This window comes from Rattus rattus, chromosome 1 (assembly GCF_011064425.1).
Source record: "Rattus rattus isolate New Zealand chromosome 1, Rrattus_CSIRO_v1, whole genome shotgun sequence".
Classification (NCBI taxonomy): domain Eukaryota; kingdom Metazoa; phylum Chordata; class Mammalia; order Rodentia; family Muridae; genus Rattus; species Rattus rattus.
The window spans coordinates 195,903,093-195,930,071 of record NC_046154.1 but is presented as its reverse complement, the minus strand read 5'-3'; the positions used below and the strand labels follow the sequence as shown (position 1 = coordinate 195,930,071).

General features: G+C 42.5%; 1 protein-coding gene across 2 annotated transcripts in view; it reads left to right on the top strand.

The window, feature by feature from the left end:
• The window catches only part of Rap1b (RAP1B, member of RAS oncogene family), a 32,653-nt gene extending 25,234 nt beyond the window's left edge, over window positions 1-7,419 (top strand). For both annotated transcript variants that reach the window (XM_032912891.1, XM_032912896.1), the window contains exons 5-8: window positions 581-721; window positions 2,676-2,819; window positions 3,813-3,929; window positions 5,510-7,419. In XM_032912891.1, the coding sequence (XP_032768782.1) occupies window positions 581-721; window positions 2,676-2,819; window positions 3,813-3,899 (372 nt within the window). In that variant the 3' untranslated portion in view covers window positions 3,900-3,929; window positions 5,510-7,419. The remainder of the gene's footprint in view (window positions 1-580; window positions 722-2,675; window positions 2,820-3,812; window positions 3,930-5,509) is intronic.
• The last annotated feature ends 19,560 nt before the right edge of the window (window positions 7,420-26,979 follow it).

Below are 26,979 nucleotides of genomic sequence, written 5' to 3'. Positions count from 1 at the left end.
CTGGGAAGAACTTTGAAGTAACTGTCAATTCTGTAATGAAATGCCTGTAGCCAACTAACTTTGTAAATATAGGTTTGTTTTGGTTTTTCTGGAGGTGCAAGGTCTAAGAACTGAATCTCGTGAGGCTTTGTTCCTGACAGAACCCCAAGATAGTTCATAACAAGTGGCAAGACATAGGAACATACATACCTGTGTCTCTCCCCTCCTATAAGAAGCCGTTCCACCTAACAACTTTTTGCTTCCCAAAGACCTCACATGCTACATCCATGGGGTTAACTTCTGCCCTCTGGATACCTCAGAATGAGGGTTAAATTTTGAAGCCTTTGGGGCTACTCAGTCATTGAGACCATAACAACCAATTAGGTTTGTAAGTATCCAAAAGTAAGGGAAGGATTCTGGGTACAAAAATGCCATACACAGTTCTTCTCCACAAATGCCTACATCCTAGTGAAGACCTGTAGAAAAAAATAGCTGTAAGAAGTGTTTGGTGATGCTACAGTATTCTTCATTAGGCCGTTAGTGTAGGTTTTCAATGATCTAACTTGTTATGAAAACAAGTCTTTCACTCTTCCTACTACAGGAGCAGTTTACAGCCATGAGAGATCTGTACATGAAGAACGGACAAGGCTTTGCGTTGGTTTACTCCATCACAGCACAGTCGACATTTAATGACTTACAGGATCTAAGAGAGCAGATTCTTCGGGTTAAAGACACTGACGATGTAAGCAGACTCCACAATGAATATTTAGATTTATTCCAAACCTCTAGTTAATATTCCATTTTAAAATTTAAATATTCACTCAGCTTAATTGGTTTTTTGAGACAAGAGTTTCTTGGTGTAGCCCTGGCTATCCTAGAACTCACTCTGTAGACCAGACTGGCCTTGAATTGAGAGATTTGCCTGCCTCAGTCCTCCAAGCGCTGGGATTAAAGGTGTTTATGACCACCACCCAACTTGCCTTTTTTTTCCTATTTTTTTTTTTTAAATAGTCTAAGTGTTTGTTGCTCAGGCGAGATATCCTGTCTGATCTCCGGATACTAGAACTACTACCTCCTAGCTTTGTATTACCTATTTTTAGACCATGCATTTGTGGAGATGCAGCAAGGATGTGGGAGAGAGATGTTAATAGAGCAGGCTGTGTGTGGCTACATTCACGGTAGACTTAACGGACTCTCCCTATAGCCCAGGCTGGCCTTGAACTTGGAGCAGGCCTCCTGCCTTCTCCTGAGTGCTGGGTCGATGGACACAGCCTTTTAAAGGAATATCTAGCCACATTTATCTCTGACCATATGTCTATATTATGTCTCTATTGAAAAAGGAACATAATGTTAAAGGAAAAGAGCCAATATGTTCAACTCTAAAACATTGATTTAGGTGTCCCTGCAGAATGAAGCATAATGGAGTCTGAAATCTATACATTTCAGAAAGATGGCTTTAATTCCCTATTACCTGTGACATTGGTTCTTAAGATTCTTTGATCTTGTATCAGAATTACGGTAGGAATTGCTACATAACTTTTGACCCAGTAAAGCTAGTGTAGGGCCTAAGACTTTGCATTTCTGACAAGTTTGTAGGTGATGTTTGGGTGGGAGCACTACACTTTAATGACCATAGTAGTACTGGATGTATGGATGTGCACAAGAGGCAGAGGCAAGCAAATCTCTTTGATTTCAAGTTCAGGCTTAAGTAGCAAGTTCCAGGACACCAGAGCTTTATAGTGAGACTGGGGGCATGAGGAGGACCAGTCATATACTTTACTGACACTAATATTGAAAGAGCTAAGAATCTTAGTGGTAGATGCTGTCATTTTCTACAATTTCATTAATCAGATATATTTTTTAAAATTAATCTCTTCTAAAAGCTTAAATCCTTTTTTTTTTTTTTTCCTGGAGCTGGGGACTGAACCCAGGGCCTTGCGCTTGCTAGGCAAGCGCTCTACCACTGAGCTAAATCCCCAACCCCCCAAAAAAAGCTTAAATTCTTATTTTCCTTATTTGAATTCTTTTTTTTTTTTTTTTTTTTTTTTTTTTTTTTTTGGGGCTGGGGACCCAACCCAGGGCCTTGCGCTTCCCTAGGCAAGCGCTCTACCACTGAGCTAAATCCAACCGCCCTTATTTGAATTCTTTAGAAATTTATTTTTATTTTTTTAAATGGCCATTAGTGGTTTGCATTACTTTTCCTTGTACTGCTCTTTTAAAATTACGAACATTAGATATGTCCAAACTCGAGGCCATTATAAGGGTTGATTCCTTCCTTCCTTCCTTTCTTTCTTTCTTTCTTTCTTTCTTTCTTTCTTTCTTTCTCCCTTTATTTATTTTTACTAAGTTGATTTATTTCATCATAGCATATGGAAATGAGAGGCTACATCTAGGACCGTGAGAAGCTGAAGTTGCTACTTTAGGAGTCTTCTTAATTTCTCCTTTTTGTATTGTGCAATTCCATTAAATGTGTGTCAGAAACCAAAAAATGTGAAGTTGGTTCACACCCTTAAACATTTTGAAGTGTTGAAATCTGCCAGCTTTTCATGGTGACACCCTTTGTACTTCCTGTTTAAAAAGTTACTTTGATTCCTGCGATGGGGTCTGTGTGGTATAACATTTCCCTCTTGTGTAAGCACTGTATAGCTTGGTCTTTATTGTCTGTAACTGTGTGTACCCCGTGACTGTCTCCGCAGGTCCCAATGATTCTGGTTGGTAACAAATGCGACCTGGAAGACGAAAGAGTTGTTGGGAAGGAACAAGGTCAGAACCTGGCAAGACAGTGGAGCAACTGCGCGTTCTTAGAGTCCTCCGCCAAGTCCAAGATAAATGTTAACGAGGTGCGTGCACGCGTGCTAGAATAACGTTTTATGCTCATCATTGAGGGACTCACTGTTATGAGAACCTTGGGTTAGTTCCCAGGACTGACATGGTGACTCATAACCATCTGGAAACCTTACTCCAGGGAATCCAAACACCCTCTTCTGATTCTTCTGGGAGCCTGCATGTACATCATGCACATAAATTCATGACACAAACACACACATATAAAAATAATAAATTTTTGCCACATGATGGTGGCACACGCCTTTAATCCCAGCACTCAGGAGGCAGAGGCGATTGGATCTCTGAGTTGGAGACCAGTCTGATCTATGTAAGTTCCAAGATAGCCAGGGCTATACAGAAAAACCCTGTTTCCAAAAATTAATTAATTAATTAATTAATTATTAAAGAAGCGTGTTGCAAAGAACTTCAAATTAATATGTGCTCCTATAGGCCAAAAAAAAAATCTTGTCCAGCATATGCATATAAATGAGCAACAATATTTCAGTTTCTTTGTAATGCATATAAAGTGAAATTATTTTAAGGGGAAAGTTAGACAGAAAGCCAAATTTAGAAACCCATAATTTCATTGAGTATTTGAGGGAGTTTATATAAAAGGCTAAACCTCAGAAAGATAGCATGGTTCTTGAAGTAGGTGAAGCCCTGTCGAGCAAAGGCACAGAGGCAAACAGAGCAGTATGAGACAGTAAGGAACTTCCTTTTTTGTAGGAGATCTAACTGAATTAAGTAGAATTCTGCGGCTTTTAAAGAACTTACTTGAAGGGAAACAGTTTTAATATTCTTAAAACAAAAAACTTGGTACTTGTAAGAGCACTGGCTTTATACTCATTCTGCAAAAGAGTTTGTGTTCTGAAGATTTTTGGGTTTTGAGTTTGTTTTTCCTCTTTAAAACAGTAATAGTAATAGTAGTGATGATAATAATAATAATAATAATAATAATAATAATAATAATAATGATAATGATAATAATAATAATAATGTGTTTGCAGATCTTTTATGACCTAGTGCGGCAAATTAACAGAAAAACCCCAGTGCCTGGGAAGGCCCGCAAAAAGTCATCATGTCAGCTGCTTTAATGTACTGAATGCATTGTAGCTCTGAGCCAGGTACGTTCCATTACGTTCATCTCACTGAGTGAAGCTAATCCTTACAGGTAGATATCATGACTTGGTGTGGTAATCCTAGTAACTCATTCTACATTTCATTTACCTATCATCAGAAGGAAGGTGCTTTGCATAAGTGAATATCTTATGTTTGTTCAGCGCATGCTTATATCCCGGTGGGGCTCTGAAGCTGCTGATCAGAGCCAACTTCTCGTCCCTCTTAATTGCATTTAGATGATTGAGACATATAGAAGAGAGCGACAAACTGTTTTAAGATGTGCACGGTGTGCCGACTAGGGCTTGTGGTCTCTGCTCACTCAGGAGGACGTCTGCAACAAGCCTTCCAGGCAAGAGCTCTCAGTATTCCCAGATTACAGTAGGGATGATCAGGCTCTCCCTACTCAGGACGGTAAACAGTGCCGAGCCCTGCAGTTAGTGACACCAGCAGAGCCAGAATGTCAACAGGTTGCCCAGCGTCTGAGTCCATGCTCGCTGCTGTGCTGCGGTGAGCTCTGAATAGCACCAGCTGCTGTGAAATCAGAACTTAGGGCAAGTCTGTCAGAGTCGGAAGCGTTGAGCTTTGAGGTGCAAGTCGGCAGTGCTGGAGGAAGGATCCCCAGCAGGGAGAACAAGGAGAAGCAAAGGGAGACTAAGCAGACACTTTATAGATTATACAAGCGGGTAATGAGACCTGGTGGTGGTGATGGCAGCAGTGGGGCACAGCTCTAATCCCACTCGGTGAGCAGAGAGAGGCAGATCTGAGTTCCAGGACAGCCACAGAGAAACTGTCTCCAAAAAAAAAAAAAGGAAATGAAGGTTTTTTGTTTGTTTGTTTGTTTTTTCAGTTAATACTGCTATTGTCTGTTAGCCCTAATTCTTCTAGTAAGATGACTTGACCATAAATTTTAATGTAACTTTTTCCTTTTTTTTTTTTTTTTAAAATTGATTATTTCTGGTGTGTGTGTGTGTTTGTGTGTTTGGTGTGTAAGTATTTTGCCTGCATGTATGTATGAGTACCACGTGGCCCAACGTCCAGGGAGGCCAGAAGAGAGTATTGGACCCCCTGGACTTAGAGTTAAGGCAGTAGTAAACTGCCTTGTAAGTGCTGAGAATGGGGCCTGAGTCCCGGGAACGGCATCCAGTGCTCTTTACCATTGTGCTGTCTCTCGCTCCCAAGTTCTTTGGCTTTTTAGTCTTTGGAAAGTAATACAGAAATTTGCACAGAGCTTTTTGTTTGGTTGATTTGGTTTTTCAAGACAGGGTTTCACTGTCCTGGAAACTTACTCTGTAGACCAGACTGGCCTTGAACTCCGATCCTCCTGCCCCTGCCTCCCTAAAGCTGGGATTAAAGGCAGGTGCCACCACACCTGACTTGTGCAGAGCTGTTTTTCCCCTTCTTTTTTTGGCCTAGAGTTTTCATTGTTCTGGCTTTTAGGACTACCATCTTTTTTGGAATAAAGATACAAAAATGTCTTCGCTGTCATTAAATATAAAGATTAAAAAAAGAACCTTTATCTTAGTGTTTCCTTTCATTCTTTATTGTACTGTTTCTGTTAATGTGTTTATTTTTTCCCCTTCCACAGGTCTGAAGAACTGTTGCCCAATTCAGCAGTGCCAGCATTCCAACTTTGTTAAACCTACCAACATCTTAAATGGACTTTCCCGTGGTGGTACCCTGTAAGAGGCGGACGAAAGCTACTCTATCAGTTTGCACATTCTAATCACTTTCCAGTATCACGAGAGGTTTTTACTTATATGATAGTTCTAGAGTATGCAGCTGGTAAAACCAGAGGCTACATCCAGTATTACTGCTAAGAGACATTCTTCATCCACCAATGTTGTACATGTATGAAAATGGTGTACTGTATACTTTAACACACCCATACTTTGTATTGGAGAGTACAATAATGTAAATCCTAAAAGCACCACTATTTTAGCATAATAAAAGAAAGTCCAAAGAGCTCCTATATAGACTACTCCAGATAACTTTGCTTCTTTGATACTTGTAGCTTACTGTAATTTTTTTTAAATTCAAGGTCATTATCATTGTATTATACAAAATAAGCGCTTTGATTAACACAGCTATATAGTTTTTTTAATTTTTCAAAAACCTGTGGAGACAGTGATCTTGTCTTTAAAATATGATAGTCCTTTCAGTATAATGTCTTAGATTAAAGACGTTGCCTTTAATATCTGTTGGGAAGGAAATGTCCAGACTTTTCAAATCTCCTTATTATATGTTTCCTTTTTTGTTTACATAGGGAACAATGTTTATAGTTGTGTGTACAGTGGGGGTCTACAACAAGAAGTGTATATTTTCAAACAATTTTTTAATGATTTAACAACTTTGTAAATCATTTTCAGGCTTCTGCAGCTGTAGATTCTCACTGTGCCTCCCTTGCTTGCTCGTGCATACGTGTGTCTGCAATACCAAATACACAGGTTTAGTATCTTCGCCTGTTAGTGATTGTTTCCATGTGTAACGTTTTGGTTGAGATGTTAAATGGTGGACGAGTACTGTGGATGTGAATGTGGGAAGTAATTTTAATCATGTGTAATTGGTCACAAGGCTAATCTGCAGTAACTCTTGCTGTTCTATTTAACAATGCCTTGTTGCTTTGTATGCATTAACGTTTGGGTGTAAAGATTGTGTGTCCATCCAACAGGGAGCCACAGTATTTAAATTGACCAACCTGATGTTACAACTTTGAGGTGGCCAAATGTAAACTAAAAGCCTTAATTAAAGTGGTGCAATTTTGTATAACTTAGCATCCGTAGTTCAATAAATTTGGATTGCCGTGCAAGGGCTTGCATTATAATTACTTGCCACTTGAATGTGTTTTGTGTAATGTTTTAACAGTGCTAGTAAATAAATATGGGTTTACCTTTTTAAATGTAATAGGTGTTATTTTACACAGTGTGATTTCTTAATTTATAGCACAGGTAAACCAAACTCTTAATTCCAAGAATGATGAATGAAAGATAGGGTTCGGTTTTGTTTTTGTTTTCTTTTCTAGAATTGTTTGACTATCCACATAAAACGACCCTTTGAACTTTCCTTGAGAAAAAATGTCAGAAATCAAGCAGTATTACGTAGGAACAAATGCCTTTGGCTAGGACTCAGTAACTCTTTGGGGTGGAGAAAGGAGGAAGGACTCAAATACTTTGGGTACTGCACTATAATTTTTTTTCAATAGAATGCAAATCTTTGGAGAATTAATACACAGAAATTTCCACCATTTATGCTTAAAATATTAATATGGTTATACAATTTTTGATGTGGATTCATGCTACTTTTCTTTTTAGATAATAGATTTATCTTTGTCTTATGTGTGCTATAATTGAATTCTGTGAAATTTATAAAGAAGCTCTTAAACATTTTCATAGTAATGACCGACTGTGGAGCACTTACTTAGTGGTACCTTCTAGCTTGCAGGTGTGTGCCAATCAACACGTGCTGTTTGAAATGGGACATTAAAGGCTTTCATTTTAAGACGGTCTTACTTGTTATGTATTTAAATTACAGAGTTCCAGGCACTGAAAGGCCTAAAGTAAATGATGTTCTGCATGCTCTCATTTTTTTTTTTTTTTTTTGTCCTCAAGACACATGTTTTAGTAAAGCGTGGGGTTTTTTATAATTATCTGGGGATGCCCTCAAAACTGGGACACTAAAATCATGTCAGGTCACTGTTCTCATCCACTGACTTGGCGCAGTAAGTGGTGTAAGTGCAGCGACCCAGACCAACCAAATGCCTCCCTATCAGATCCCATGCCTGTAAGATGTCTAACCTGGGACACTTGATACGCTGTGGTAGGCAACATATTGTGGGGCTTGCCTTATGCATGTAGAATCCTAAACTAGCACCCACTACATATAATAACCTCCCACTCCCAGTTATGGTGAATAAAAGGACTCCAGACATCAGATGTGCCGCAGTTGTGCTGGCCTAGAGATCGCCCTAGGTAGGAGGTAGAGAGAACTGAGCTGAGACAAGGATCAGGAGCACAGCGTGATCACTTTAATACAGTAAGTCACTGTGTGGGACCCAGAGCCACAGCTAGGTCTTCTGGAGTTCTAATCCTACCTACTGCTCTCATTCCTTCCGTGTGACCATGGCTAGCTGTCCTTTCTCCTGTAACCCAAGCTGTCCACACCCAGTGTCCCTCAGTACTGTTGAGCAGACCCAGGGCCTCATGAACGGTAGGCAAAGCCTCATGGCCTGTGCTATGTCTTGTGCTAAATGAGGATGCTGACAGCATTCATTAATGCTGGTGCAGCCCTGTAGGTTCCCATGTCCCGTTGCTTAATCCTAACCGGCTGCACTTTATAACAAACACCATTTCTCTTAGACAGAAGTAGAAGCCACATATGAGGTATGGAAGTAACATGCAGGTGAATTTCCCTGAGTGGAATAATAGGAAGATTTAAAAAAAGGACAAGTCCTTGTTCGTGTCTCAGGAGTAGGTGGAGAAGCTGGACTCTTAAGAGACATATCTGTGTAAGAATGCTAAAAACTTACAGGTTTTGCTTTTTTGCATGTGTGTGAGTTGTGTGTAATGCATGTTTGCATGTGTGGGTGCATATGCTGTGTTCCAGTATGTGTGGAGGCTGAGATTTATATCAGGTGTCTTCTGAAATCCTCCCTCCTTACATATCAGGCCACCATCTCTCAATTGAAACCAAAGCCTGCAGGTTCTGCTGGTTTAGCTAGCTGTGCTGTCCGGGTCCCCTTTGTACCTCCTGTGCGCCACCCCAACTGCATGGTGAGCACTGTGCCTCCTACCAAGCCCTCCCGTCGGTGCCTGCGCAGCTGTTCAGTTTCTAGGTTCAGGTTTTTCCCCCCAATTAAGACTGTTTACCATAAATTGACATGAAAGATTCCATTGCAAAATTAGGTTTTGCTTTCTTTTAATCATCTCATCTTAGGTGTGGATTACAAACATAAGACATGGCTACAGGTGTTCTGTTTAGCTACCTCATGATGTGTGTTCATTAAGTGTGAACCTCAGTGTGCTTGACTAGCACGTACAAAGAAGTGCTGGGAAGCGGAGATGTATTTTATCATTAATATTCCTACTACCTTAAAAATAAGTGTTTGCCAGTTTGTCTCTCTTAAACTGTCAGTGTGCCTTAACTTTGTGGCTTAGAAGACAAATATATTTTTTTTCTTTTTTTTTTTTTAAAGATTTATTTATTTGTTTCATGTATGTGTGTACACTGTAGCCATCTTCAGACACACCAGAAGAGGGCATCAGATCCATTACAGATGGTTGTGAGCCACCATGTGGTTGCTGGGAATTGAACTCAGGACCCCTGGAAGAGCAGTCAGTGCTCTTAACCACTGAGCCATCTCTCCAGCCCCGACAAATACATTTTTAAAATCTGTTGTAGCTTTACAGTACATCATACTTGACAAGCATGTCAAGCAGAACAAGTTCCTTTTACAGACATGAAAGTGCACAAGTACGTTGGGGACTAGTACCAAGGCTGACACTTGGTGAAGCCCACCTCCCAGACCCTTAACCTGGTAGTTTATTTGGGCTGAGGCTCCATATAAGTCTGTCCTTATGTTATTACTGATTTTTATTTGCTGAGCTTTGGTTTTGAGACAAGGTCTTGGTCCAGGCTGATTTCAGACCTGCTGTATGTAGTCAGGGACAACCTTGACCTCATCCAGGCTGTGTTTGCTGAGAGGTGAATGGTGAAGCTACAGGCACTCCCTACCACACCTGGCCAACCTTAATTTATTCTGAAAAAGTAGACACAAAATGACTGTTACGAACCAGATTGTTTTCTGACTCCTGGGGTTTTTAATGTATCCTACATTTTAAGCCTGTTTTCCTTACGGCCCCTTTTAGTAGCTTGTAAGTTACTGATCTTAGGAATTAAAGGTTTTATCTAGAATTTGAGATGGCCACCTGATTGCCACCTCCCAAGAGCCAAGCGTCTGCCTATTCCAGGCACTGCTCATGGTGCTGAAGATGAAGCGGGTGTTCCACCTATGTGGAGAGACGCTCCCCACGCAGAGAAAGCTCTGTCAACGTAAACCTGCACAGAGCCTACGCCTCCATAGTCTGGTTAGTTCAGAGAAACCTGCTGTCAAGCTTCACAGGTGCAAAGGCTTTTTCTCATTTGCTGTCAGCCGTCTCATCTGTTGGGAAGGAGTGGACAGAACTGTCACTGTTTGTTTGGCCTGATGACTGCTTGGACCTAGGCTAACCTGTCTTCCTCACCATTGCTGGTAGGCGAGGTAATGAGGTAATTGTCCACCTGCGGCCTTCAACTCTCTGGCAAGTCCACACTTACCTTAGAGGCTTTCTGTGTGAGTAATGTACCAACCTAAGTTAAAAGGTCACAGCCGTTTTTAAATCAGGCAGAGAACGCAAAGTCTTTCACGGTTTTGTCATCCACCTATTAACCATTCGGATTTCTATTTATAGTGTAGTAGTCTATGTCCCTTATGAGGAGTGATTTCAGAACAAGAAACTATTACTGTCAAACCTGTAATGTGCTCCAGGTCTGGGGAAGAAGTGGAAAGTAAACGGGTGTCTGCTGACAACTTGATGAGTTCCTCATCGGTGGGAGGGACTAGTCAGACAGATGGCCAAGTAGAAGACTGGCAGTCACGTGACCATGCTGCAGAGAAGGCAATCACTGCAGGGACGGTGAAGAGCCAGACTGAACCCTGAACCCAAAAAACTTAAGCATGACTAGAGGACTGGTTAACTGTTAAAACCAGTTGGTTCTCAACCTTCCTGATGCTTTACCCTTCAGTTCCTCATGGTATAATGACCCCCAACCATAAAGTTATTATCCTCCCTGTTGGGGTTTAAATTTTGGCCTGCGCCTGGACAAAGCACACCAAGCCAACATGGTTCCACGTGGAGAGGTTTAATGAGAGAAGAAGGGTAGAGAGAGGAAAGGAGACCGGCCATGGGCACGTGGGGGTCAGAGGGGATGGGGAGAGAAGGGACAGAGGGCAAGAGAAGAACAAAGAGAACAAGAGGGAGGGATAGTCAGGCACAGCTTACACAGAATACCAACACTTGCTACTTAAAATTTTGTTACTGTTGCGATTCGTAATGTAAGTATTTTTGGAGACAGGTTTCTCCGATGGGGTCAAGAGCCACTTTCTCCGATGGGGTCAAGAGCCACGGGTTGAGAACCACTGGAGAACAGCTTAGGTGTCAAGGCTGGGGGAAGAATGCCTGAGGTCGATGACGAACCAAGGCATTGGGCACCAATGAAGGTACAATAGAGAAGCTGGCAAGGTACAATGGGAAGCGGTGACTGTCTTTCCAGATAGCTGCACTCTGAACAGTTGTCTTTACTGATCATTGTGGGTGGCATTTGTTTTCGTAAGAACTAAGCATGGAAACCTGGTATAAGCAGACGTAGGATGGACAGGGTTAAATTACAAGATTGGAGTAGGGCAGAGGGTGGTAATCATTTCTCACCATACACCTCTCACCTCATACACCACTTCCTGGTGGAGGAACTGGCTGCTGATCCGAGGCACCAGGCCACCATCAGATGTGACATAGCAGCTCTTCCACATGCCTTCCCAACAGTGGCCACACTTCTTTATCCTCATTTTACTTAAACTATATTTTGGTACTTTGCCACAAATGTTTGAAAGATAAATTATGATCTGTTTTCATAATGAGATCTATTTATCTAATTCTCCTGGGAGACATTTGTGTCCTAAACAGGGATGTTCTAACAGATGTGATTTAAGCAGGTGCCCTTTTTTTCAGTTGAAGGTAGCATCAAAGGTTTTCCATTTGGGATGTCAGCATAACCTTTGGGGGCCATTGTCTGCCAGAGTCTAAATCAGCAGACCACAGTAAAGGTCAGAAGCACCTCAGGCAGTCCTGGATTTAAAGTGCTCTGTGGGGATTCTGAGCAAATCTAGGATTAGGGGAGACATCCATGAGTCACTACCCCATGAGACATTCTGTAATAAAGAAAAGGCGTCTGGATGGTGTTATTTAGAGAGATCTTAATTCTGCCTAGTCCTGCTACCTGGGTAGGGGCTTATTTCCAGAAATGATAGGTAAACTGGGTATGATGACACACTCCTAAAATCTTCGTGCTCAGGAGGAGGAGACCGAAGGACACCTGCCCTGACTGAGAAATCGGTCTGGAAAGGAAGGAAGCTATGGGCGTGGCTCCTTAGTGAAGGCTTTGCCCAAGACAATAGGATTGGTCCTCACTACGTACTTACTCCAAAGAGGGATGGGTGTGGGGGGATTAATGACTTCGGGGCTCTTTCCTCAGCCTACTTCTATTCTCAATATTCTTTTCTTCCCTAATCATATTTCTGTTCCATGCCTGATATAAAACACGTGGCTTTTCCTCCATTTCTCCGTACTATATTTTTCTCTCTTTTTAAAATTTATTTTGTCTTGTTTTCCAATTGGTTCTTTTTTATTGTGTATTTTTATTTACATTTTAAATGTTATCCCCCTTTCCTGGTTTCCCGTCCTCTGTAAACCCCCTATCCCATCCTCACTCCCCCTGCTTCTATGAGGGTGTTCCCCCATCCACCCACACCTTCCTGCCTCCCCGCCCTGACATTCCCCTACACTGGGGGGATCAAGCCTTGGAAGGACCAAGGGCATCTCCACCCATGGTGTCCAACAAGGCCATCTGCTACATATGGAACTGGAGCCATGGGTCTGTCCATGTGTACTCTTTGGATAGTGGTTCAGTCTGTGGGAGCTCTGGTTGGTTGGTATTGTTGTTCTTATGGGGTTGCAAACCCCTTCAACTCCTTCAATCCTTTCTCCCAACTCCTCCAATGGGGACCCCGTTCTCAGTTCAGTGGTTGGCTGCTAGCATTCGCCTCTTCATTTGTCACGCTCTGGCAGAGCCTCTCAGGAGACAGCTATATCAGTCTCCTGTCAGCATATACTTCTTGGCATCAGCAATATTGTCTGGGTTTGGTGGCTGTATGCATATGGGCTGGATCCCCAGGTGGGGCAGTCTCTGGATGGCCTTTACTTCAGTCTCTGCTCCACAATTTGTCTCGGTATTTCCTCCTGAGAATATTTTCGTTCCCCCTTCTAAGAAGGACTGAAGTATTCACACTTTGGTCGCCCTTCTTCTTGAGCACTATATTTTTCTCTTAAGCTGATGAAATTATCCTTGAGCTAGGGGAAAAAATGATTAAATGACCTCCACTGGTGGGTTATGTGAAGTTCATTATTAATAAAGCACTTTCCAAGTTTGTATGAGCCCTTGGGTTTGATCCCTAACACCATGAATATTTGAACAAGTTCAGATTAATTCAACCCACTGGTTGGGGCGGGCTGTGCATCCCAACATTAGGGCTGGGATTTCTGCTTTTATAATCAAATCTTGAAAATGAACTCTGATTCCTCCAAGTAGTGGTGTGTTATCACCAAAGGTTTGATTCAAACATCACTTACTGTATAAAAAAATTTTTGCTTCTTTCCTGAATATTTAGACTCTAGTAAAGCATGATGTAGGTCTAATTTTTGAACTGGAATCAGATGTGTTGGTGCACACCTTTAATCCCAGCACTGCAGAAGCAGGCTGATCTCAGCCTAGGCTCCAGAGTGAGACCATGTCTTTAAAAATAAAAAATCCATTAGAGCTTTAATACTGTCAGCCATTAACATGCCATGAATTGTACCAATATTTAAAGGACTTCCTCAGGAGGAAGTGGTGTCCGCCTACTCCCTCTTAACCAGTACAGGATATTCTAGCCAGGGCCTCTAGACAGGATGTGGCTGATGACAAGTACCGACTTGGTTGCCCTCGGGATGTCATTCAAACAGGATGGATATAATAATAAACCAAGCGTGTCAGCCCTGGAAAGTTGACATGTTTTCAATGCAAGCTTCTTCACCTGTCAGGATTATCGGTTGCATACTGTCCATCTTCCCAGGGTAGTTACAGGGAAGGGTAGGTTTTGCTGTTTCAAGCTCAGTCACTCCTAAGTTTCCCTCTAGAACAGTTTAGCCATCGATGTTTTTACTGCTTTATTGTACTCTGAAAGGGAATGGTAATTAGTTTTAGGAACCAAAGTTTTTGATGAACTTGTTATTAGCTGCTATCCTTAGAGAAACAGCTGACAATGGCAGGTGTTTCAAGGGAGGTTGTTTGAGGCTGGTGTGCTCAATAGAGCCGGGGAACTACCTCCAAGGTCTTCCGGAACCCAGTGGCCACTCAGACGTCGAAGCCAGATGTCTCAGCAGCCCTGATGTGCTAATGGCCTGGAGATCCCTGGGAAATCACTGGTCCTAAGTGTAGATGGAAGGTTGAAGGAGCTTGGTTCTGTTTGTCTGTGTAGCCCTGGCTGCTCTGTAGGTGATGTGGACTTTGAACCCCCTAGAGCTGCCTGCCTCTGCCTCCTGAGTGCTGGGGTTAGCCTGGCTAAGAAGCTAGATTCTGATGTGAGAAAGGATGGGAAGTGTCTGCCCGAGCGGAGCAAACACCCACCCTCAAGAAGGGGAGGATCCCCTAGACTCCTATAGTAGAGCAAAATTGTCCTCTTGATTACCACACACACACACACACACACACACACACACACACACAATAAGAATTGTCAAGAAACAATCCAAAAGAAATGTGTAAAAGATGACTAGACATTTGAAAGCAACACCTCTCTATCAGTTATAGGGACATACAACTGACAATCTCAGCCCTGGGCAGGCTAAGAGAGCTTGGGCATCACAGTGAGTTTTAATGTGGACTACGTAGACCCTGTCTAAAAACACAAACTGGGCCAGCAGCTAAGAGTACCCAGAGGTTTTCCAAAGGACGCAGGTTCGATTCCCTGTGCCTACACGACAGCTCACAACTGTTGCTCCAGATGGAGGGGATGGAACACCTTTTGGGCTCTGTGGGCAACAGGAACACACGTGGAATACATGCAGGAAAGCACTCTTACGCATAAGTGAGCCTAAGACAGAAACAAAGACAAATTCAATTAGCCCATAAACAGGGGTTTTAGCTAATAGCGATAGAAATCAACATAAGTACTCAAGAGCTTAACATGTAGGTGAAAAACCGCACAGTCCTAGGGTTAGAACATAAGGTATTACTGGTGGAAACTTTAGGTAAGTCAAAAACCAGGAACTATCTGCAACTATTTATTCAAACTACATCTATTTCACCAGGTGACCCTAATTTCTCTACCTAAAGAAAAAAGGTTATATGCCAAGTTGATTAAACACTGGCACTGTGTGCCTATCAATAAGAATAATTGAACAAACTATGATTGATTGGTACATAGCATACATATATCTGTATCCAAGTATATAAGCCGTGAGTTTAGTGGTGGATCACACCTTTCATCCCAGCCCTCCAGAGGCTCAGGTAGGAGGATGATAAATTCAAGACCAGCCTAGAGATAGATACAGACACACACACACACGCACACACGCGCGCACAGACACCGCACACACCACCCCTGTCTTGGGGGGGTGTGTTCAAGGAGTGATGGCACTGCCTGTGATCCCAGCATCTTGAGGCAGAAGAGGATTACTATAAGTTGGAAGCAGTCTGGTCCACAAAGTGAGTACCTGGCAACACTTTGTCTTTACAGAAAGGTTTGATTCATAAGATTTGGGAGGTATTGGGAGTTTAAAATTGGGAGGACAAAGGTGAAAAGTGTCTTTGGACATGAGATATTTTAAAAGTTGTATTGGCAAGTGTTCTATTTGAGATGAGTTACATGTATATCTAAACGTCATTACATGTAAATATAGATACATGGAGGGTGACACGTAGTAGCAAAATCAGTATTATGGGTAACTAGAATGTATCCTTCCTTGACAGTCTTATGTTATCCTTATGTAAAGATACTTTTAAGTTTCACAAAGAATAAAGTCAGCATGGTAACGTCACAATTTTTTTTTTAAGAGTTTAGCTTTCTGATATTACCTGAAATTCAGTTTTATGATACAGCTAACTCAGGTCAATCTTGAAGGACAAAGAAGCAAAACCATTCCCCTAGGATGTCAGCTTTTCCTAAAGATTAAACGTTTTAAATTGCAAATGGGGAGCCAAGCTGGATCTTGAAGCACAGATTTACTCACTGTCCTTTGCTGAGCGATTCAAGCTTCTAAGCATTCTTCAAGGGCATCCCTTGAATGGCCAAGATTCAGGGCCCATCTTTCCGAGCTTTGGAATATACTTCTATTTTTAGAACCACATAATTTTCTTTTAGATGTCAATAAATTTGCACTCACAAGGTATTTTTCAAGTCAATGTCTGCTCTTGATTTGTGAGTTAAATTGACTTTTCTTTGTGTTTGTGGCACGGGATTGAACCAGACAATGCACTATGCCACTGAACTATAACCTCAGCCCTTAAGAGTACACCCTTCTGAATTCTCTAGAAGAGTGGTTTCAACCTTCTTAATGCTGGACCCTTTAATACAGTTCCTCATGGGGTGGTGAACCCCAACCATAAAATTATTTTATTGCTACCTCCTAACTATAATTTCGCTACTGTGTGGCAAAGTAGGTGTCTGATATGCGAACCCCTGTAGAAAAGCTCACTGCTCTAGGAGGTATTTTACTGTTGACAGAGTTCACCATGTTATATGACATCTTTTCACGGTATCTGTTACATTGTTTTTCAAAGTTACTATCCAGGGTCTGGAAGGGGAAGGGTCAGCAGGTAAGAGAGCTTGCTCCTCTTGCAGAAGACCCAAGTTCAGTTCCCAGCACCCATAAACCACCTGTAACTCCAGCTCCAGGGTATCCGGCACTCTTCTGGCCTCCAGAGGCACCCGAAAACACATGTGCATGCACACCACACATAAATAAGATTAACTTTTCTCTGAAGTTACATCATTTTTTTCAGGTGACAGTGAGTGCTTGCTGTCTCTCTGCACCTCTGTCTCAGTCCAGCCTGTGCCTCTGAGGCCTGGAGTCTCCAGAGATGAGAAATCTCACTCACAAGTGGTGGTGGGGTTTTAAGGTGTAGCCCAGGCTGACCTTGAACTTGTAACCGTACTGCCACAGCCTCCCGATTACAGAGATGACTGGCTTGAGCCACTACTCTGCCTTCACCTGTGGTTTTGTTGTTGTTGTTGTTGTTTTTGTTTTTGTTTATGTTCCTTTTGTGTTTGTTTGAGACGGGATCTCACTGTAGCCCTGGCTGGCCTAGAACTTGCTGTGTAGTCCAGGCTGGCCTTGAATTCAGAGAGATCTCCCTCTTAAATGCTGGCATTCAAGGCATAGTCACCATGCCCAGATTCACTGTGTTCTTAAGAGCAGAGGAGAGAACCCTCTAGACTCTGGAGAGATGCCCCCAGCACAGTCCCCAGCCCTTCAAAACAGGCAGAGTAAGGGTGTGGTAACATTGAAGACCAGAGAAGAAAACCTGAGTGTGACTTTCATTTCCCAATGAGTAAAGATCATACTGGCCGCATTCACAGAATACCATCTAGACAGAATAAAAGCTGTCCTAATTAAACAGCCGGAGTGTTTTCTAATAAATCATTCTAAGAGTGTGGATGTGCGCAGGGCTCACAGGATGTCCGAGTCTGCAGAGATGTGAAGACGGGAACACAGATGCTGAACATGCAGTAATGGTTTTGTGGTTTAGCTAGAGAATGGCCTGTGATAACGATTTTAGTTTTTCAGTTGCTCCTAAGATCATTTCCACTATTGATGAGGCCCGCGGTGTCTGGAGAGAGGAGTTGCTGCAATTGATTTACTTGTCTGGCCAGTCTTTTGTCAGCAAATCCCCACTGCTTTGGAAATGTCACCAAATACACTGTGCTTAAGGTACTAGAGGCAAAAGCACGGTGAAAACGTGTAGTAAAACACAATACGGGGCTGGCAGCACAGCCTAAAGGTTGACCATGCTTCTGACGACCTGAGTTCAATCGCAGGAATCTACGGTGAGAGAGACCTGACTCCAAAAGTTGTCCTACGCCCCCCACCCCCGCACCCGTGCACACACACATGCACGGCTTAAAAGGGCCTATGTTGAAAAACATTACATTGGATTAACAGAATTCTAAGAAGCATTCTCTTATTTATTATTTCATATTAAAAGTCTATCAGAAGTTGTCCTAGTTTGGTTTCTGTTGCTGTGATCAAAAACTGATCAAAAGCAACTTGGGGAGGAAAGATGTCCTAGTTAGGGTTACTATTGCTATGAATCTGGTTGGTGCCCCACCCCCACCTTGCCCACAAGCCAATCTGATAGAGGCAGTTTGTTCCTCAGCTGACGTTCCCTCCTCCCAGAGATGCCTGGGTTTGTGTCAAGTTGATAAAAACTTCAGCACAGATGTATTTTTTTTACATTTGTTTTGTACTTAATGTTCACTGGTATTTTAAATGCCTTTTGATTCAGGGTATGTAATCCTTGCCTTTTTTTTTTTTTTTTTTTTTTTTTTTTTGGTTCTTTTTTTCTGGAGCTGGGGACCGAACTCAGGGCCTGGCGCTTCCTAGGCAAGCGCTCTACCACTGAGCTAAATCCCCAACCCCAATCCCTGCTTTAAGAGGCTGAGACAGGAAGATGACCACAAGCTTGAGGAAGATGGGGAGATGGCTCAGCTGATAAAGTAATTTTGTCTTGCAAACCCAAAGACTTGAATTCAGTCCCAGAGCCTTGGGGAAAGGAGGTCCGGTGGGCATCTATAACCCAGGGCTGGGAAAATAGGAGAACCTTTGGGGCTTGCCGTGGGTCTTAGCCTGCAGGTAAACTCCAAGCCAATAGGAAGCCCTGTCTCTGGAGTACATGGTGTTCCTCAGGGTGACATCTGAGGTTGTCCTACAGCCTCCATGCACATCCACACATTTACACATACACGCACATAGAATATGCATGCATACGCTTTCTTAATATAAGTTGAGGTAGCAGGAGAGATGGTTCAGTGGTCAAGAGCATTTGCTGTTCTAGCAGACTACTTAGGTTTGGTTCCCAGCTCCCACATGGTGGTTTACAACCAACCATCTTTAACTGCATTTCTAGGATCTGATGCTCTCTTCTGGCCTTGGCCATACCTATGAATGTGAGACACACACACACACACACACACACATATATATATATATGCGTGCATGCAGGACATGTATACACAATTTATCTTAACAGAAAATAACAGAAAATAGCTGAGTAGCTGGGATTGACCTCCATCACTGTAATCCTCCTGTTTCATCCTCTTAAACACTGGGATCACAGGCATGTGCCACAAAAACAAGCTACTTTGTTTTTATCTTTAATTTTGGAAGGGTCTGCTATAGTCCAGGCTGCTATAAAACTTACAAGTTTTTTTTTCTTGTTTTACCCCAGCCTCCTGATAATTGGGATGATAGGTGTGCGTTCCCAAGCCAGGCCTTACTTAACTGATGAGTAAAAACATTGTTATACATAGTAATGGAGTACCTTGCGATGTTTCTATTTTATCTTCTGGAGTTGTTGCTACTGTAGGCCAAGACAGCTAGTAAGTCACAATGTAGCTCATGCTGGCCTTGGATTCATGGTAGTCCCCTGCCTCATCCTCCTCAGTCCTAAGATTAAAGACCTTGGCCACCACACCTAGCTTGAGTGAGCCTTCAATATATGCATGTGTTATATAGTATTTAAATCGGATTAAACATGTACACATCTGCACTGGTCAGGGTTCTTTAACGCAGTGATTCTCAACCTGTGGGTCATGACCATTTTGGGGATTGCTTGACCTTTTCACAGTTGTCACCTAAGACCATCAGAAAATGCAGATGTTTACAATTCATAACAGTATTAAGATTGCAGTTATGAAGTAGCAATGAAAATAATCTTACGGTTGGGTGAGAACCACTGATTTAGAGGTACAGAACCTCGCGTACATAGGCAAGAACTCTGTAACTGTGCTACATTCCCAGATTTTTTTTTTTTAATTTTTTTGTTTTTAAATTTGAGACAGCTAAATTCCAGGCTGGCCTTGAACTTGTCCTGCTGACTCAGCATCTTGAGTAGCTGGGGGCCACAGACCCTCATGAAATACTTAGCTCTTCTAGCGTTTTGAAATGTGTACTATCATCTGGGGTCGTGCCTCTCCACCATATTGAAGCAGAGCATCTTGCTCTCTCACGGAACTGACATCAGTGGGTCTCCTGATTGGTCGGTTGGTTTCTCTGTGTAGCCCTGCTTATCTTAGAAATAGATCTGAAGACCAGATTGGTCTTGAACTCAGAGCGCTCCCTGCCTCTGCCTCCCAAGTGCTAAAGGTGTGCACCACCACCCTGGCATCCAGAGATGAGTATTTAAAGCACAATTCACTCCTAAAAGAGTTACTTGAAGTCAGAACACTTCACGTTTCTCCACTCTGCTTTCCTCTTCAAAGTGAGCACAGTTTAAAAGAATTAAAAGAGCTTTTTGAAACTGCCGGGCACAGTGTAACTATCCTATGATCCCTTCACTGAGGGGAGATGGAGGTTAGAGGATTGGTGGGACTCAAGGTTGGTCTCACTTAGGAAATTAGGAGGCCAGATTCTATGAGGGGGAAGGAAGGGAGGGGAGGGAGGGAGGAGGAGGAGGAGGAGGAGGAGGAGGAGGAGGAGGAGGAGGAGGAGAGGAGGTGGCTAAGAGAAGGAGGGGAAGAAGGGAAGAGTGGGGAGGAAGAGAGAGAGCAGGGAGAGGAGGAGGAAGAAGAAAGAAAAGTATCAATGAAACAGAGAGTTTGTCCTGCTTCTAAACCCCAAGAGAAGTTTAACAGTGCCACTGGGGTGTTGCCCGGTATTGCGAAGCATATGTGTGACAAAATGAAAACAAACGTGGATATTTAATAATCTTTTTATAGTTTTATAGTTGTATATCTTTTTGCCAGAATTTAGTCTAAGATACAAAAGGCAAATGCATTAATTGAAAATGACCTGTTCATTCCAGAATGATCCATTCAACACCTATTAAGTGCAAGTGGGTGCAACTAAAGTATTCTCAGCTGAACAAAATTTAAAGACTTAAAAAAAAAATAAAAAAAAAAATTTAAAGACTTAGTATTTCTTCATGTCCTGTAATAAGAGCCAGTGGTCACTGGGTGCATATTATATACCAACACCATTCTAAATAGCTGTTTTGGTTTGTTTGTTTACATAGAGGTGCAATTTGTCCAAAATTCCATTAGATGGGGGAAACCTAGAACTCAAACCAGTGAGTCTATTCTGTCCCATCTCGGCTGCTAGTGAACCATTACTCCTCAGTGCAGACTCTTTAGGATTACATGGATTACATGGTTATTCCTCGAATGTCAGTTCACGAAAAGTAGGATGAACTTCGTGTGGCGACTCGGGGTTATAACCCTAGCCCTTGAGAACTGGGGACTGGAAGATAAGTTCAAGAGATCCCCACTACACAGCAAGTCTGAGACCATCCTAGGCTCCCCCATCAAGAAGACAGAAAGTAGAAAAGAAAGAAGGGCAACGTAGCAGTGGTCGTATCCTGAACTATATTGTTATCCAGGAAGATTCCACTTTCAGTCAGTGTCCACTGAATAAACCAGAAAGTAGAATTTGAGAAGATGGAATTCACAAGTGATCAATAGCTTCCTGCTCCCATCACTGTGGGCTCATCCTTCCCAGAACCTGCCAGGTCTCATCGTCTGATAGCGTTTCCTCTTCTACACGAAGTTCAAATAAAACACCCAAGTTTCAGGATATACACAGTTCACAATCCATGTACAAGTATTTTCCCCCTCTCCTGATCATGAGCTTCTCAGAATTTAACACACACACACACACACACACACACACACACACATATATATATATATATATATATATATATATATATATATATATATATATATATATATATATATATATATATATTTGGACATGGGTTTAAGCCAATTAAAGTCTTTAGCTGGCACAATGCTGGATGTTTAGGATCCCAGGGTAGCCCCGAGGGTGAGCTTCTAAGCACAAAAGTCCCATTCCAGGTTGATAGACCTCAGTTAACAAGAACAGCCAGAATCAGAACCATAGAAGTGAAAAACAAGGTTAGTACACTTAGAAACTTTCCCAGAACTATGGACTTCGGTGGATTAGGTCTTTGTCTTCATTTTGGCAGATGATTCTGTCTACACGCTGAGTTTTACGGCCTGAATGGTACTTCCATCATGGCGTCAGATATGCTAAGGTCTGGGGACCAGTTACAATATGGGTTTTGCAGGTTCCTCTGAGAATGCATCACAGCTCAGCTCCATTACGTTTCAGGTAACGGATTGATGGCTAACTATTTGGTACATGGGGGAAGGTGGTTGTTTTTCATTTTGTTTGTTTGTTGTTTTTAAGTCAACCACACACATCCATGCCTGGCTGTTTTACTTGGCTGCAGGGGATTTAAGAGCGAACAGACCATTTCCCCTGAGTCTCTGCTGCCCAGATCCAACCGCACAGCCTGGCTCTTAGCAGACAGTTAAATAGTTATGAATGGATAGCAAAGGGTTCTTCTGAAGCACTGACTCTTTATATGGAGGACAAAGGGAGAGTCTGCAAACATGTAAATGTAACGAGTTGATTATTCTGAACTCTTCAGACAGGAGAGGAAGTAGGCAGATTGGCAACAGTGTCATCATGGAGAAAGGGAGTGAAACCTGCAGAGCCTGTTGGTGACCTTGTCTAGAACAGTGTCGTTTTTTTCACAAAATCTCATTTTACCAATGAAGACTCGGGAGCCAGATGCTGGGGTAAAAGCCTGCTAGCTCAGAGAGGCAGAGAAAGCCCCCAGCTGACCTTCCTTCTCAGCCGATGTCCCAGCAGCATTGTCCCCTCTTGCCATCTCAAACAACCTCCTTCAAACCCAGTGTTCGTCCCTTCTACTTGCTGTGTGTCTCTCTGTCCTCCCAGCCCCCTCTTACTCTCTATGGTTTTCTTTTTTTTTTTTTTTTTTTTTTTTTTTGGGCTAGGGACCAGACCCAGGGCCTTGCTTCCTAGGCAAAGCGCTCTACTTCGAGCTAAATCCCAACCCCTGGTTTTCTTAATAATCCTGTATTTACTTCCTGTCAACTGTTTGCTTGCTCTATCTCTCGACTTTATTTAATCCTGTTTCAATATTCAAGCTGAAAGCTCTTGGATTGAAGGTGTGTGCTAAGGCCCAGCCACACCACAACTAAAAACAGGTTTTTCCAGTAAATAGTACAGTCTTGGGTTCACAGTGTGATCAAATATCCGGCAACAGAACCACTTCCATTCCTGGAGTGAAGTCTAAGTGTGGTAAGGCATGGAGGAAGAGAAATTAAATCCAAGGGACTGTGTTATCCAAAGTATTCAGCGCAGTTACCAGAGATGAAGATGAATGATTGTCACATGAGATGTTCATGTTAATTGAATAAACAGCTTATGAAACTGTGCGATATAACCTCTACTGTTTGTTTTCACTGCATAAAAAGCCAACACAAAATGTGCTGGCAAAAACAATAACTAATTCTGTCATTTAGCTGCATTCAAGTGGCTGGCTTTTGTTGGGGTCCAGGAATCACCTCACAAATCACACAAACACTGATTTCAGTCAGGCGAGGATAGTTTACTGAACATACACCCCAGGGCTGGTTGACCAGGGCCATGGTCCAGATTCAGGAACTGAACCGTGACCCCAACTTAAGATCTTACAGGATTTTTAAGCCCCAAATCCATGAACATCTGTGCCAAGTTATTTCACCAATCAGGATTTAGGGACAGGGGGTAAAGTCTTACTCCAAAAAGTTTCTTATATTGGTGCAAAAGTGTCTCTCTCTTAATGGTTGGGTCCATCCAGAGGCAGCTTATACTTAAGCTTACATATAGGTGCAGGAAGGTTTGGCAGTTGGGTCTAAACGTGTTATGGTAGCTTCAACATTTCTACTAGCTCCTCTCATGGACACAAGAACATAAAAATCAATCATGTAATTGTATGTATGTAATCCATCTTGGCATTAGAAACTTTCCTAGTAACAGCTCAGCCATGAAAAGTTTCCTTATAATGACAAACTAGCCAGGTATCTATTTACCTAAACCTTAACTTTCCATTCAGAGCCTTTTACCTACTTCCCCTCGCCAACAGCTTATTCTTTTTTTTTTCTTTTTTTTTCTTTTTTTCAGAACTGGGGACCGAACCCAGGGCCTTGTGCTTCCTAGGCAAGCGCTCTACCACTGAGCTAAATCCCCAACCCCCAACAGCTTATTCTTGAGACAGGGACTCAGTACGTGCCACAGGCTTGCCTGGAAGTTGCCACCTTCTCTCCTCTTTCTAAATGTTGGGTTCACAGTGCATCCTACCACACCCAGCTTTATCTCCTGGGATTATAGTCACAGAGTACTAAATGAATGGTGGAGATCCTCTCATTAGCTCTCTGCTGTTTCTTACTGTTTCCTTACTTTTCCTACAAGACATATACTCATCTTAAAGAAAACTATGGGGCTGGGGATTTGGCTCTCAGGCGGCTTACCTAAAGTGCAAACCTGAGTTCAATATATGGTGGGGTTGGGATTTAGCTCAGTGGTGAGCTTGCCTGCAAGCACAAGGCCCTGAGTTGGGTCCCAGCTCGAAAAAAAGAAAAAAAAAAAAAAAAAAAAAAAACATGTGGTGACTGGAGGAATTGGCTTAGTGATTAAGAAGTGAATACGGTTCTCCCAGGGCACCCCACTTGGGCTCCCAGCACCCACATGAGGTATCTCACAGCTGTCTGTAACTCCAGCTGCCAGGGATCGGAGGCCCTTTGGCCTCCATACATGAGGCAAACACAAACTCACACAGGCAACAGGCAGCACTGGTTCATACCTTTACTCTCAGTGCTCAGGAGACAAAGGTAGGCAGATCTCTGTGAGTTTGAGGCCAGCCTGATCTACATAGCAAGTTCCAGGACAGGCAGAGCTACATAGACTCAAAACAAAACAAAAGTACATAAATACATAAACTCATACATATACACATAAGTAAAAATAAATGAATCATTTAAAAAAGAAAACCACTAGTAGCAATTACCATTTCAGCAAAAAGTTGCTAAAAAGAGAAGAGGGGAAAGATAGTTCTGATTACACTAGGTTCAGCCCTAGTTTCTGGCTTCTGCTAGGATCCACAACCACCATGATAAACATCTACCCAGACCTCAGACTCTACAAGATCAAAGAGGACCGAGCTTCCAAGGTGGTCAGTCAGACAGACAGTCATATTCATGGCTTGCTCATTGGTGGAAATGCCCTCTGCGGAAGGCCCAGGGGCACCGAAAGCACAGGCCTCTCACTGGTGCAGATCTTGTCACAGAGCATCACTTGACAGGGATCAAGCATCACAAAGTAGGGCTACAGGAAGTGTGTCAAAAACCGCAGGAACACACTCAAAGGCAAAGTAGACTACAAAGGCCAGAAAAACTAAACCCTTTACAACAGGGGCTGCCACACAAGTCAAGCACACTCTTATTGATTTCAGTAACTCCTTTGTGTGTGGGTGTGTGGGTGTGTGGATAAGTGTGCTTATGTGTGTGTGTGTATGCTTATGTGTGCATGTGTGTATTTGTGCATGTACATATGCCTGAGTGTGTGTATGTACATATATTTGTGTGTGTGTTTGTGCATATGTGTGTGCATGTGTGTGTGTGCATGTGTGTGTGTGTGTACATGTGTGTGTAAACACCTCTCACAGCTTTGGTTGGCTTGTAACTCATTAAGTAGACCATACTGGTCTCAACTTCTCGGCTGTCTTTTTTCTTCTGCCTCCTGGGTTCTTTAGATTACAGACACATGCCACCAAAACTAGCTCTAATTAAGTCATTCTGTCAATATTGATATTCTGAATGATTATTATGACTAGTAGAACAACTGGTTTTAGAATTTCAGCAAGAATAGTGTGTTGGTTTGAATGCTAGGCCCCCATAGGCCCATAGGGAGTGGCACTATTAGGAGGCGGGGCCTTGTTGGGGTAGGTGTGGCTTTGTTGGAGGAAGTGTGTCACTGAGAGTGAGCTTTGAGGTTTAGATGCTCAAGCCAGGCCCAGTGTGTCCCTCATCCTGCTGCATGCTGATCTGGATGGAGAACTCTCAGCTCCTCCTGCACCAGGCCTGGCTGCACACTGCCATGCTTCCCACCATGGCGATAATGGACTGAACCTCTGAACTGTATAGACCAGCCCCAAAGAAATGCTTTCCCTTTAAGAGTCTCTGTGGTCATGGCGTCTCTTCCCAGAAATAGAAACCCTAACTAAGACAAATATTAAGCATCTGATTGACTTTTATCAGAGATTCATGAGTTGGGCAGCACAAAATGGAGGCTCAAAGCCCTACTGAGGGGTTGGCCTTTTAAACAAGCTGAAAAGGGCTGAACAGAGCAGAAATAGAAAACACAGATCATTTTAAAGTTACTTTTGTTGTAGGTTTAAAATGGAAGAGACTACCTTACTGGCTTGGACAACCTGACTAACTCCTGGTTGTCATTGTAAACCTCCTGGCCTGCTCTGTTTTGTTTTGAGGACTTGGGTTTTTATTTATGTGTGTGTCTCTGTGTGTCTTCACGGTGTCTTTAAGATGCAAAGACAGTATGAGATCTCCTAAAGTTACAGGCAGTTATGACCTGCATGACCTAAGTGCTAGGAACTTAGGTTGTCTGGAAAAGCAGAAAGTGCTCTTAACCCCTGAGCCATCTCTCCAGCCTCTCGGCTGTTTTTAGATACAGTGTGACTCCATGACCATGGCATGAATGACTTGTTTCTGGTTCGATCCAGTCTGTTGGAGTTTAGTGTAATTGTTTACCCCCAAACAGTGGCATCCCATCAACTATATTTAACAAGTGATATTTAGAAGTATTTATTTAGGAGTGAAGTGTCCTTGTATTTGATATCTGAGGCTGTCGAGGATAAAATAAGGAGTATGTTAAGTCAGAAACTTCTGGTTCTGTGTCTACGGGCTGGCCACTCAGAGGAGCCGTGTTTCCAGCTCCCTGCCCTCTCCCATCTCTCAATTCCATGAGCCCTTGATACCCTTTCAGTGCCTGCTTTTTGCTTAAGTTAGATATGTCTAAACACCCTAAACAAAAAGTTAGCGTGCATACAATATACACTACACAAGGAGTTTATGTCACAGAATTTTAAAGTAATCAAATGTTT